The sequence below is a fragment of the Papaver somniferum genome, unplaced genomic scaffold (genome assembly GCF_003573695.1).
Source record: "Papaver somniferum cultivar HN1 unplaced genomic scaffold, ASM357369v1 unplaced-scaffold_80, whole genome shotgun sequence".
In the NCBI taxonomy this organism is placed as follows: domain Eukaryota; kingdom Viridiplantae; phylum Streptophyta; class Magnoliopsida; order Ranunculales; family Papaveraceae; genus Papaver; species Papaver somniferum.
Window position 1 is genome coordinate 1,608,829 of NW_020650971.1, and position 15,290 is coordinate 1,624,118.

At 35.4% G+C, this 15,290-nt stretch overlaps 1 protein-coding gene and 1 long non-coding RNA gene across 2 annotated transcripts; one reads left to right on the plus strand and one right to left on the minus strand.

The window, feature by feature from the left end:
* Nucleotides 1-5,029: 5,029 nt before the first annotated feature.
* On the plus strand, nucleotides 5,030-5,763 carry LOC113344984. The gene is made up of 3 exons (XR_003357970.1): nucleotides 5,030-5,088; nucleotides 5,183-5,370; nucleotides 5,481-5,763. It is a non-coding gene; the product is annotated as an uncharacterized LOC113344984 (long non-coding RNA).
* A 7,797-nt stretch (nucleotides 5,764-13,560) lies between these two features.
* On the minus strand, nucleotides 13,561-13,911 carry LOC113344917 (uncharacterized mitochondrial protein AtMg01250-like). The gene has a single exon (XM_026588798.1). The coding sequence runs from the start codon at nucleotides 13,909-13,911 to the stop codon at nucleotides 13,561-13,563; it is 351 nt and encodes a 116-aa protein (XP_026444583.1).
* Nucleotides 13,912-15,290: the final 1,379 nt, after the last annotated feature.

The window sequence follows — 15,290 nt, forward strand, 5'->3', positions numbered from 1 at the left end:
TGATCAAGAATGAGTGTGATAGCGAATCAAGAACAAGTATTATAATTTAGCAAATTCTTATTTAATTAATGGAAACTCAATTCGGAGGATATTCTTACCCTTTCCCTTGTATTTTCTTTAATATAACTTTGGTTCCAACGAGTAATACTGTAGGTGACTTCTTGAAACAAGAGCAGAAAAACATCAAACTATTTTATTTATTTTTAAGAAAACTATTTACTGAAGAACGAGAAACATAACTGCAAAGGGCCTCAAACTTTTAATTTAAATGTCAACATGTGTTTTAACAATTAACATAATCTAGTTGGTGTATTTGGGTGCTCAAACCTTTCGCAATCACAGTTGCTGGATTTAGTTTCCGAAGTCTTAAGAAACTATGCAATCTGTTACTTGTGGAAGCTTAGTTGCCGAAGAGTTTGGAAAGTAATGCATTATATGTAGTTGGAATATCTTTGTTGCTGAAGAGTTTGGAAACTAATGAAACCAATAGTTGCGATTGACGTGTTGTCAAACCATATAGGAACTAATAGTTGCCTTCGCCTAGTTCCTAAAGCATCAGGCTACTAGTATATTTCATGTAGTTGGCATATACTTGTTATTAAAGAATTCAGAAACTAATAAAAATAACAGTTGCGGTCAAATTGTAGCTGAAGTACATAGGAACTACTAGTTTCCTTTGACTAGTTTCGGAATCTTGTGGCAATTAATTTTTTGGAACGGTTGCGAGATTTTAGTGGACTTTGCTACGTTTTTTTGTAGTGGTTCAAGTCTTCACATACATTTTTGTCGAGAAGTTCCACCGGTTCCTTGAGTAGTTATTTTACTTGTATGATGAATCGCCATGAAGTCCTTGAGCTCAACTACACTTTTTATCCTAGTCCGAGACTTAGCGAGATAAACTCATCTCGAAATCTCAAATGTGCATAATAGAAAACTATATCGTAACACGACTTATGTCTCAATACAGAAGATAGAGTAGAAATATACTTTCCAAGTGATAGATGAGTTTAGGTCTCCACATATCTTTTGTTGATGAAGTTCCACAAGCTTCCCTTAGTAGTTCTTCGTCTTGAAATGATGAACGCCGAGAGATCTAATCTCAACTACACTATCTATGTCCTAGTCTGAGACATCTATAAATAGGCTAGAAATCAAGACTTATAGTTTTGATCAGTAACATTGAGAAACATGCTTGATATAGCAACGCATGCGAGTTCGACCGAGTAATGCTCTAATAATCTCCCCCTTTGTCAATTTTAGTGACAAAACTATCAATACATATAGAATACAAAAAAGATAAATAAACTTTAGTAGCTCCTATTCCACATGTCTAATCTTCAACATTCTTCGAAATCTTCGTCACTTCCAAGTACTCTAATGATCCTAAAGGTTGTAAATTTAGCATCACCGTTGTTGAAGATCCGTAGCTATAACAATGAGAAAACATAGTTCTCGATCATTGTTATACAATGTCATAGTATTATTACACAGCGTCAAAGTTCAATTGTATCACAACTTCAACGATAAAACTATGGTGATATGTATCACTCCCCCTTAGTCAATACTCCATCTCACATGGAAATCACTCCCCCTTACACAATGATCCGAAAACCATATGTATTTGTAGTGTGAACTACATATTTATTCTCCCCCTTTTTTCAATAAAGTTGGCAAAGGTACAAGAATGGGATCATAATGAAATTTTCGAGAGAGACATTTCATGACAAAAGGAAAAAATACATACCAAATAGTTTAGATGCAATCATAAAGCCGAAGATAAATGCATTCATCAAGGAGTTTAAAGATACAAGATAACCCCTCTAAAATTCCACAGCCGCACACCCCTCAAGATATGACCATTAAGGACAAGTTCAAAAGAACTCTCCCCCATTTGATGGCATTCCCGAAAGAACAACAAGAGCGACCTTAATTTCGAAAGAAAAGAAGGATTTTTAGTGGACACCAAAAACCATAAAAATGATTTTTTATATCCAAAAACTCAATAAAATTAATCACAAGTAAACTCATGATTAATTTAATCGTAATACGCAATCAAATTAAACACAAAAAGTGATCAATTCAATTGGTTGAGCTAAACATAAGAGAACTTATGGAAACACGAAAATACTCAACTAGATTAATTACAAGAGAACCCATAATTAATCTCATTGGAATATACAACCAAACTAATCACAAAAGTAATCAATTTAATTGTCATTTGTTTTGCTCGACACACTTTTGAAAAATGGGGTTTTTATAACCCACATCCGTGACCCTCGTTGACCGTCAAATGACCATGAACCAAAAATAGCGGTCTCTGATATGATAAAAACACGGAAAAATTCCGAGATGATTGATAGCGATCACTGAATAATTACTATTTTGCCCTAAAACTGCTACCGATCCCGCGACCCATGAAAACTGATTTAGATGTGATAATTTTTTATTATTTGATAGAGCAAATAAATACCTCTTTTTCTCCCCCATTTAACTTTCTTCTTATGCTCTCTCGGTCTCCTCCTCGCCTTTCTTATCCATCTTCTTCACCCTCACCACGAAACCGAAACTGAAAAAAACCTCGGAAGAAATCAAGTAAACCTTAGATGTTGTTTCAACCAAACTAATAAATCCACCCTTCTATTGATTCTTACTCTAAAACCCCTCAATTGTAAATCTCAAATCAGCTGGGAACAGATTCGATCCAAGTTTTTTTTTTGTTTTCATTCTAGGGTTTCTCTAACTATATCTAAATAAAATCTTATGAATGACTATTGCTACAGCTTTTGCTTTTCTAGGTTTGAGAATCTAGAGCCGTTCTTTGAAGATTTAGATTTATTGGAGTCTAGTCTTCAATTCAATTGAAGATGTATATTTTGATTTAAATTTATTGAAAACCCTCACGTATAATTTCTCCCTCATTTTTACTTGATTCAGTTCAATTTTCTGTTAACGAAGTTATTAGATCCAGATTTTCTTTTATAAAATTTAGGGTTTCTGCTTAGATTTGGAATGAAATTAAGGATTTAATTTGGGGGTTTTGTTAGGGTTTCATTAAATTGGGTTTGTAGAAATTTTCATTGATTTTTCTTTTGATTTGGTATCAAAATTCTTTGGGTCGTGTCTGATTTTCAGTAAACGAAGCCATTTAATTGGTGGGTTTTATCTTAGCTACAAAGACTGTAAGGTATTGACTTCTAAATCTATTAATAGGGTCTCACAGATCGATGGGGTTTTATCTTGATATAACTTATTTTGTAAAGATTTTGATATTTTGTGTATGTTACTTGTGTTTTATTTTGGTTTCAAAGCATGGCTAATTTTTAATTTCAATTTAGTTTAAAGGTAGAAGTGATGAATCTGTTTATTGTTGTTGAAATTTGTTTGTTGTTGAAGATGCAGTGAGGAGGATAAGAGATGGTTCATGGAAGCTACACAGGCTCAGACGGTTGATGTGGTCAAAAGGATGAAAGAGATTACTCTTGGTATGAAGACTCCTGAGAATGTATTGGAAGAAGAAGGTGTTACTTCCGCAGACGTCGAAGGTATACTAGCTTAACCATGAAATTTTATCGATTTGGGTTTCGTTCTAATATCATTGTGTCAGTTTAAGTAACTTGCTTATGGTTATGTATTTTTCCGAACTCAGGGATTAGTATTGCAGTTTGAAAAAAAAAAAAACTTGTCAGTTACTAGCTAGCTAAATGTTTTTGTTTACTTCTTCGTAGGTGCTTGGAACTGATGATAGGGGCTTTACTATAAATGCAAATGAAGCTTCTTCAATTTTCACAACTGTAGGAGATGATGAGTATTGGAGTGGAGAAGCTCAGGTAAGGTTTCATTCAACCTCTTATATAATTATTTTATATCATCGGATGCACAGAACTAGTAGTGTTTTCTTGACAATTTATATATGGCATTGGCAGTCACTTTTTCTACCCTTGGCAAGAAGACCACAGTGTTGTCTCCTGAAGTACTTATTGGTGCAGGAATTCCTTGTTGCAGGTGATATTTCTGTACTGCTAGACCTTGCTTGTGATCTTTTTGTACCGATAGTAATTAAAATGCTTCCTTTTTCCTTATGCTTAGTTTGTATAATCTTAATGATACATTCTTACTCTCAATTGTAGGTGTAATTAATCTTTTTATACTGATTGAATTCATTTCAAGCTAAGTTGGTTCATTTTCTTCCATCACTGCATGGCATGAATGATGAATGAGGAGGTAAAGCATGTGGCTCATCTTTGGTTAATAAGTTTACCTGAGTGATGGTTTATGATCAATCCATATTGATATTTTTCTTTTGGCAGTGAGATTATTGAGTGTATATTTGTTGATTTATGCCTGTTTTTACCATCTACAAATGCATGAACCTATCTATATCAGTTACTTGATTGAATCCTTGAATCCAATTTAGAGCCTGTATTGAATTCGATCTTCTAGTGTGTATGTGTATGCTGACAGCTCGCTCTTCTTATTGCAGGAAATAACTAGTTCTCCGCATCATCTTGATAAAAGTGAATTAGTTCTCAATATGCTCAAACTGAGAGTAATTCACTTTAAATAACTCATTTGGTGATTTGCCTTATCATCTTGTTGTAGTACATACTTAGTGGAAGATTTCCACCTTCTATCACATCCATGAGACATATCCATTGTTTTTAAATACTTTCTTATTTTGGTGAAGGAAGAGGACCATGACATTGAACTCAGCAACTTTCAGTGGTATTCTGATCCTTGGATCTGGTTTCTTGTTTTGTAATTGATGAATCTCCAAATTACAAGTGTTTATAGTTACACCTAATGCATACATTATTGTTATATGTATATTACCTTGAGTTCATGTAGTCTCCTTGGAAAAGTTCCGCGACAATGTCTTGTGAGATATGCTCATATTGTTGTTTTGAGTTTCCTTTCCAGGGATAGGATATTTATGAAATTACAGGACTACATCTTTGGATTCCCTGAGTTTGACATTAATCTATGTGTACTAATTTTTGTTTGGTAACAGGCAAGTGGGTTAAAGACCACCATTTGAAGAGGCTCAATGCGCTTAAGCATTGGATGCTTGTCAAGCTTGGTGGTACCTTTGTAAGAATCAATAGTCTCTTTCTTGTGGATTGATATGTTCAATTTTGATGTTTATTTGGATTTTGGTTTTAATGGAAGATTTTTATCTTCATAGGCTCCATTCAGTGTGTCAAGATACGAGTGATACAAACACCACTATTTGTATCTGGCATAAACACATTTCTGCAAGTTTTGTTTGGCACTAGGTTACCGGTAGTCATTGGTGGTTGTCCTTTTGATATTGTACATATCATCTGCATTATCGGAGATTCATCTCTACAACGAATCACTGAACCTCATGAAGTAAGTTCTGCATAAAAACTTTGATTACCTCTCCACCCCTTTAATTCCATTTATGTTTCTTAACTTTGACGATTCATCTAGTTTTATGCACATGTATTCTCTACTTGCAGAGATTTTTACACGGTATGATGGAAACTCAAGGAGTCCTGATTGTAGCTGAACGAAGTCATTGTACTGTTGTTGGTTTGCTTTGTAGTTAGTCGCATGTGAACCAAGGAAACAACACATTGATGCTCTGTTTGATATCATTTGTGAAGTATTGTCATAGGAGGAGCTGAATTACCATTTTGTTTTTTTATCAGTTTATTAGTTTAGCATGTTGTTCTCAGAACATAGCAATCTTGGACACATATTATCTGAACTCAGTATTTCATTTCTTTTTTTGTAGTTTTACACCCAATGGAATGAATGTTAAAATTCTCAGTTAAATTTGAGGTTGCACTTGAATTTCAGTTAAATTTGAGGTTGCATTTGAATTTCAGTTTGACTATAGTTTGACTTACCCAGACTTGACTGTTTGACTTAAATACCAGTAAGATTAATTCAGATTCAACCATTCAGATATTCAGACATTTCAGCTGATCTGAATCTGATTTTTTATATTATATTTCAAATCTACGACCAGTATCGCCGGTCAACATCTAGTTACTGTAAGAAATGGTCTTTGTTCAGAGACCCACGTAATAAGGGTCGTGCTATTAAAAAACGCTTTATAAACGACCCATTCAGATAACCGTAGAACATGTCGTTTAACTCGTATATATGACGTGCCCTGGCGGTCGAGGAATGTCTGTTTTCCACTAGTTACATAAGAAAACTTACGGAGCAATAACTAAATAATCAAACAAAATGATTAATTCTTCAATATGCTCAACATAGCATATCTCACGGAACACCAACTAAGCTAAAAAATCAACTTGGTTGTATAGTGATCAACATAAGATACATTACGGAGCCTCACAGTAATACATAAAAAATGGATCAGGGATGATCAATACTGCGGAATACACAAGGATTCATTATATCTTCAATCACTATTTACATAGCGACAATTAATAGACATAATCCCTGAAAACAAAAGATTTTGACCTATCTTCCATCAAAGTATTTGACAATATAGGCTTAACTTTTGTATTTGTCAAAAGTCCATTCATTCTTTTACCAGTACGTGAATACCAATCATGGACGACTTTACTTTTGACAAAGTATGGGGCAAACATAGTTCACGGACGTAAACACCAGTATCCCATAACAAATTGCAATATAACAAATCATAAAGATTAATACTGCAAAACATCATCCTCCAAATATTTTTAGAATTTAAACAAATAAACCTAAAAAAGAAAGATGAAAAATAATAGGTATGTTTAGTCACAATCATTGCTATTCAAAGCACTAGTTATTCTTCCAACTAAGCCAAAAAGAAGACTTACTAGGCATTGTAGATCTTTCTCAGAGCATCTATAAAAAAATTCTTCTCATTATTGAAACACCCATTGATTATGGAATCGTTCAATTCCTCTAGATCTTCAGAAATATCAGTTAACTCACTAAGTTCTCTTTTTAGATCACGCAGGGTATTCTTGGTCAGAGACAACCTTTGTTCATAGTGAGTTATCTCTTCCAAAGAGGAAATGATTCGAGATTTTAAATCATTTCGCTTGTTGATGAAAACATTCACCATGTCTCTAAAATGATTATCAGTACGACAAACAGAAAAGAGACAGTTAGAGGAAGAACCTTCTCCATTGGTTGTTGACTTCTTCTTTATCATTCTCGAGGAAGTGATTCATTTGCACAGATGTACATTAACTGATTCTACTGCATCTCTTTTGGTAGTAATTCTAGTTACAGGAGCCATGAGAACATAATTCAAAGAAGGATAAAACAAACAATAAAAGGAGATTTATAAGTGTCAAACCCTAGATCATTTTGACATAGTCTTCCAAGAATCTAAAAATAAGATTACCTACACAAGTATGAATTGAAATTCACGAACATTGACTTAAGCCACTTCTCAGACACTTCTCATCTTTCCCAAGTTAAAGATGAGAAGGTAACAATCACCATTCAGTTGGTGACCGGACGGGCCAAATGCCCACTTCCCTTGTTTTTTCGTGGCTTGTCACTGTTGGTTATTCTAACATATTTCTTACTTCTTATGGAATATTTACCTTGCTTATCTTCATCCAGATTCATTCTTTGCATGTTCTTTTTAAGTTTGCTGACTCTTTTGTTGCTCTTCTTGAATCTTCAACAGGTATCTTTAACATGCCTTGAGTGTCCACAGAAGGAGCAGATCAATGTGGATTTTTCGTCTCCATGTAATTTTTCCTGTTTGAAACAACACCTAACCATTGTTTTCTGATTTGCAGAATCCATCACTTTTGTTGTTTTTCTTTTGAATCCTAAACCATGATTGTTTCCAAAGAATCTCTGACCAAGCAACATTGCTGCAATTTTGTCAGAGCTTCCAGAAAGCCTTTGCAGGTCATATCTGAGAGAATTAATACCTTCTTCCTTTAGAGACATGGTTTTGACGAATTTAATATTAAGATGCTCTATCTCAATATTTTTCGTCTGGAGTGATGATTCAACATTCCTCAAGGAGGCTTTAAGACGAAGGTTCTCTTGAAGAATCTCTTTATTCAGGAGATCAACCAACTCAGTGTCAAATTCAAGTTCCGAATCAGAATTTGAAGTTGAAATAGAATCTGAAGTAAGGGCAGTAAATCCATTGCACCAGTTAGACTCTTCTGAGTTATTTTGAGAAGTATTGTCTTCTATTGAATTATTTTCAGCACACAGAGAAGATGGAAACCTGCAAATCTATTCTTCTCTTTTATTAGATTTTTGACTTCTTTGACTATTAGTGAATGATCACATTCATTAGCCCAGGACAGGTGAGAGGAAGACATTTCAGTTTTTGTTCACAACATTGAGTGCGAACGTTCTTCCTGTCTCTTAATCAAGAATTCTTAACTTTCCAATCAGTGAGGTCTTGGAAAGTGTATCAGGGTTATTTCCCTCAATGATGGCATGCTTCTTAGAATCATATATTGATGGAAGCGATCTGAGGATTTTCATCACAATGTCCTTTTCAGGAATGGTCTTACCCAATGCAAATGATGCACCAACAATTTCAGACACTTTGTGGTAAAAATTATCAATCAATTCATTATCTGCCATGCGAAGATTTTCCCATTTGGAATTCAGATTTTGAAGTCTGGCTTCCTTTTCACTGGTATTTCCTTCGAATACGTTTTCTAAGATATCACAAGCATCTTTAGACCTAGTGAAATTTGACACATGGTGTTGAAGATTTGGGGTAAGGGCATGTATGATGGAATTCAAACCGTCGGAATTTTGCTTTGCAGCAAGTATCACAGCAGGATTATATTCATCAATATTCTTGGGAACGTTTACATCTCTAACTGCCACAACGGGAGCACCATATCCATTAACAACATATACCCATGACTGAAAATCACGCGCTTCAATAAAAGCTCGCATAAAAATTTTCCACCATAAGTAATTAGATCCATCAAAGACTGGTGGTACGTTAATAGAGATAGCACCTTTGTCCATAGAGTCAGATCGTTACAAACACAGACTTGTAAGGTCTTAAACGTGTTTGCCTGCTCTGATACCAATTGAAAAAGCGGGGGTCTAACAATACCACCCAATATTTTGCTTAACAATCTGTCTGTACTAACTCCAATATAATTTGCTAGAGAATCAACTAGAGCGTTAGACTCAATCTAGATTAAAGTAAATTGAGGAGTTAATATATATCTCTTGTTTTGATTTACTCGAGCTAATAGAAATCAGCGAGTCTTTAATCAACCACAAGTAATAACCTGGATGGTACCAAAGACCAATATCCAAGGATCAATCAATGACAATCAACAACCAAAGGTTGGATTACTCTAATTGATGATCTAACGTACAACCTGTATTACTTCAATTATAAAGATAAAACAATATAATGCGAAAAATGAAATAACACAGACACCAGAAATTTTGTTAAAGAGGAAACAGCAAATGCAGAAAAACCCCGGGAGCTAGTCCAGATTGAACACACACTGTATTAAGCCGTTACAGACACTAGCCTACTCCAAGCTAACTTCAGACTGGACTGTAGTTGAACCCCAATAAGTCTCCCACCGATCCAAGGTACAGTTGTACTCCCTACGCCTCTGATCCCAGCAGGATACTACGCACTTGATTCCCTTAGATGATCTCACCCACAACTAAGAGTTCATACGATCCAAAATTGCAGGCTTTGACAATAAAAAAATCTGTCTCACACAGACAAGCCTATCAAAGGATCAATCTGTCTCCCACAGATAAACCCTAAAGGTTTTGTTCCGTCTTTTGATAATAATCAAGGTGAACAGGAACCAATTGATAATCCGGTTTTATATTCCCGAAGGACAGCCTAGAGTTATCAATCACCTTACAACAATCTTAATCGTATGGTAGCGAAACAAGATGTTTCGGAATCACAAACAATGAGACGAAGATGTTCGTGATTACTTTGTATATATTTCCTATCGGAGATACCAATCTCAAGCCAATCAATCTGATTGTACTCGTACGATAGAAGATGCAAGATCGGATCACACAACTACGATAAAAGTAGTATTGGTCTGGCTTCACAATCCCAATGATGTCTTTAAGTCGTTAACCTGGTTTTAGAAGAAGAAAACCAAAGGTTAAAGGAGAAACGACTCTATCACGCAAACTAGTATCACACGTGAGGTGTGGGGATTAGTTTTGCACAATACTAGATGTCTCCTTTATATAGTCTTTCAAATCAGGGTTTGAAATTAAGTTACCTTGGTAACAAAGCAATCAATATCCACCATTAGATGAAAACCTGATTTAGATTCAAGATAATATTTCTCAACCGTTAGATCGAAAACTTAGCTTGTTACACACACTTGACAATGCACGTCTCTAGGTTTGTTAACCATACCCAAACGTATGCACTTGTTGGTTCAATAATAGTTAACCAAATGGTTATCCATATGAGCATCTCATATCAACCATGTTTTTCTTCACCATAACTTGTTCAAATGACTTCAAGATGAACTAGTTAGAGAGTTGTTCAATTGCAAGGAAATCTCATGTACTACACAAGACACAATTGAAGCAAAGATGATTTGATTCACTTGATTCGGCTCATGAACTTTTATATCCACGGTTTTCAAACTGTATTCCTTAGTCTTTTTAAGTTTAAGTTCAGAAATCATCTTTAGATATATAACTTTCTCAAGTTCGCAGACTAGGTTCGCGGACTTAAGTTACCTAGCAGAGTTTAAAAACTCCAGCAGAAATTCTCGGGTATGAGAACTTCGCCGGTTCGCGGACTGGGTTCACGGACTGAGTTCGCGGACTTATTTTCACGCAAGTAGTTTGTCAACTCCATCAGAAATTCTTGGGTTTGAAAACTTCGGCAGTTCGCGGACTGTGTTCGCGGACTTGGCTCACGCCATTCTTCCGGTTCTCCTGATCAACAAAGTTCGCAAACTTTGGTTCAAGGAATAGGACTTATACATAAATGTGTTTTCACAATAATGCTTATGTCCACCATTGGTTATGTAATCTAAATTCTCATTTCAATCATTGAAACGAGAGGACGTTATGTAATCTAAATTCTCATTTCAATCATTAAAACGAGAGGACGTCTACCAACTAAGAAGAGAGGTGGTAGACGTAGTTGAAGAACTCTAATTTTCAGCCGAAGAGATTTTGGTTTCTTCACGGATCCGACTTAGGTTTAACCCCAGACTAATCGAGTCTCGCCAAGTGTCCTCTCCAGGTTTAACGTGAGAACTTTTTTGTAAGCGACTGTGGCCCTCTTTTTTAAGCGACTGTGACCCTCTTCTCTGAGCGATTGTAGGAATTCAACGGTGACGCTCACCATTCAACGTGGAGCCAGATATGAGTTAGGATTTTAAAAGAATGTTGATTAAAAAGAGTGCAAAAGGCAAGCCTCCAAGCAAAGGAAAAAAAGGAAACAGAGAAGAAAATGAAAACCCAAAACCCCTGCTACTAAGGAGGATCAAAGAGTCCTAACTTATTAATTCTCTGTCAAAAAAGGAAAACCGCAAACATCTTTCACCAAAACTCTGTAACTTAACAATGGACAAGACAAGTGGTAGGGGTTTTGGGTTTTCCTCCTTAGTAAAACCGTAAACATCTTGACCAACAACTGCTAATGCCATTCGATATTCCCTTTTATCACTACTTAAGAACCGTAGTGTCTTTAAAGGATGGTAATATCCTTTTACAAGTTATTAGTTATTTGACGATAGGATGTCCCAATGGTAGAAAAATTCTAGTATTTTGACAATATTCTTGGACGAAAATGGAAGACATCAGAACAGAAGAAATTATAGGGGCATAAAGTACATCGTCCAGATGGCGACGTACATGGAGGGTTTAGATTCATTTAATTCGGGTTCATATGTGAGAGATGGACAGGAAAGTGATAACTATTGCAAAGAAATTCGACGCCTTCGTAGGTAAGATACTCTTGTTTGAGAATAGAACACTGCTGCTCTTCAAAGCAAAGATGTGGTTTAAACCACATCAGTTACCGCAATTCTTAATTAACATTAGTAAATCATAATTTTTCTTTTTTTCTAGAGGCATTATTTTAGGAGGAAGGATCTCTCCACACTTTTTTTTTTTTTTTGGAAAGGAAGAAGGATATATATTAAGAAAAAAAGTAATTACAGACTATGTACAAAATCAGAACAGCCAAAGGCTACAAAAACTAACAAGGATTCCTATATCATATCATAATTTCTTCCCACTGAAAAAGTATCTGATTCATTGAATATCCTCTAAAGATATATGTACTTGAGCTCCATAAGTGAAAGTCTAATTTCATAGCATATATCAGTTCGTCTTTTGTTTTGTGCCTACCTCCATGCACCTTTCGATTCCGTTCTAGCTACAATTCCCAACAAATAGATATAGGAATTAGATCCATATCGTCTTAATTTTATTTGACACACCTTGAATGCTCAAGCTCTATAAAGATCTTTTTAAAGTATCCTGCAATACCCACTTCACTTGTAAAGGGTTAATGAATAAGTCCCAACAGTATTTTTCCCAGTCACATTGTAAAAAAAGATGATCTTGCGATTCAACCTGGCTGTTACATAGCAAACAAATATTTGAAGAAACCTTCATTCCTCTGTTTTGTAACGTAACTCTTGTTGGAACTGATTTATGCATTGCATCCCACAAAATAAACAGTGCTTTTGCTGGCGCTAATTTGCGTGTCACTACATTCTTATGCTCTCATTCTTCTTCATTTTCTGCAATCTTGCATACAAAGTTTTAGAAGTGAATAAACCTTCAAGTGTATCTTCTTCTCCAGGTGACAGCCTAACATCTCTTAGCTCAAACTTTATCCCCAGCAAATCAATATGTTATGATGGATTTAGTTCTCTTGAGAACACAAAGTTCCATGTGTTGCCTGTGCTGCCTTCCATATCCTCTATTGTGTCAAATTTTTGCTTACTGAGCTCGTACAATCTTGGATACTTATATATCCTTGAAAGCATATTTTCCTTTCCTCCAGTCTTGCCAGAACCTGATACTCCTGCCATTCTTAACTTGAATTGTGCCTGCATATAGAAATCCTTATTTTCTCTTAGATTGTCAAACCACATACTTCTTCCCACACAATCCTTATATTGCAAAGGAACTACACAATGCTCATCAGAATTTTTTTCACAAACAATTTTTCTCCACCATGATGTTTTCTCTTTATAGTATCTCCCATGCCATTTTGCTAGTAGTGATCTATTGATATGTCTTAGATTTCTGATTCCCAGTCCTCCCTACTTCCTAGACTTTCATATCTTTTTCCAAGACACCCAACTCACTTTTCTCTTCTCCTCATCCTCACCTCATAAAAGTTTCCTCATTATGCTGTTTAGCTTATTCTCCACTAACACAGGCAGATGATATACATACATAAAATAAGTTGCAATGCTCTCAAGAGAATTTTTGATAAGTGTTACTCTACCTGCCTTATTGAGGAATTTTCTCTTCCAAGGAGCCAATTTCTTCTTCATTATTTATATTATCACATCCCAGATTGCCACATTTCTTCTAGTAGCATCAATTGGCACGCCCAAATAAGTAATAGGCAAACAATCAATGTTACATCCTAATAAACTCATCTGCACCTATACTTGTCATTGAGCTTTTATCCAAATTCAACTTCAAACCAGTCATCAGTTCAAACAACATCAAACTAACAAGCAATCTTATTACCTCCATAGTTGAAGCATTAAGCATTATAATTGTATCATCAGCAAACTGCAGATGAGAAACCACTGTACCACCTTCCACAACCTGAAATCCACCAATTATGTTGTCTTCTACAGCTTCATCTAGTAATATTGACAGCACTTCAACTACCAGAAGAAACAAGAATGGTGACAAAGGGTCACCTTGTCTAATTCCTTTAGAAGGTCTAATGATATTTGTAGCCTCCCCATTCACCAACATAGAAAATTGAGCTCATTTGACAAACCATTCTATCCATTTTTATATCCATTTCTCTCCAAAACCATTCTTCCTCAAGATAGTAAAAAGAGAAGGCCAGTTGACATTGTTAAAAGCCTTTTCCATATCAATTTTGCATAAAATTCCAGGTTTCTTCTGTCTTAATCTACTATCAATGCACTCATTAGCAATAAGAATTCCATCTAAAATGTGCTTATGCTTTATAAAGGATCCTCGTGCATTTGATATTAGATTTGGTATCACCACCTCAATTCTCTCATCCAGCACCTTAGAGATGATTTTATAGAAGCTACTGATTAGACTCAAAGGCCTGAAATCTTTTACAGTTGCAAAATCTTCTTTTTTTGGGGATTAGCTTCATGAAGGCCATATTCAATCTCCAATCTAGTTTTTCCTTGAAGTGAAATTCATTCATAGCAGCCATTACCTCCACCTTTAAAAAGCTCCAGCAAGCTTTGTAGAATTCCATATTATAGCCATATGGTCCAGGAGCTTTATTTGCACTACAACTCTTGATAGCACCAACCACTTCCTCCTCATCAAAAGGTCTTTCTAACCAACCTTGCTGAACTGCATCAATACTTCTAAAATCCAGATTATCAAAAGAAGGAGTTACTGCTGCATTAGCTATGAAAAGAGAAGTATAATACTGTTATATTTCTAACATGTTTAAAGTATGCTAGAATAAATATCTCTTCACTTATCATTTCTAACCGGTAACAACTATCCTAATTTAATGAAATAACAGTTAGAATTTTTGTTTTTTGTTGTTTGTTTTGTCAGGTCAGATGATCAATATAAAAACATTAATAATGACAGGACGATCGATATAAAACGCCAATCAAAAACTGCCTTGATTCGAAGTATACAAGACTGGCCACCAACACTACTACTTAACAAGCGCAGTGTCTTTTAATACTGCAGGATTTTACTTGAGAAAGAGCGAGATGGAGAGAGAAAGAGCGAGGTTACCGCTCACTCTGTATCTTGACAGAATTTTTTTTTTCCTGTCAATGGAAACGCAAGGAAATAAAGAAGGAATCAGATTAGAGGAGAAGAATGGAAGGGGTTTCACATCTTGGATCCATCTTTCAGCAGAAATCGCAGGTTTGTTAATTGAGGATTCGGAGGAGGCAAGAGATCTAAGATGCAGAAAGAAAAATGGCCAAGACGAGAGGGAGAAGCTTCCTTCTTGTGCGAGGATAAGGAGAATGAAGGAGGGAGATATCTGAGAATCTCATGGGTGATAAGAGGAGATGAAGCTCGTTCTTATGCACTGTGTGTGCCATGTGGAGATAGCTGTTATTATTGGGCGATGTTGGAAAAGGAATTACATAAGATATTGAATGAGAACAATTGGT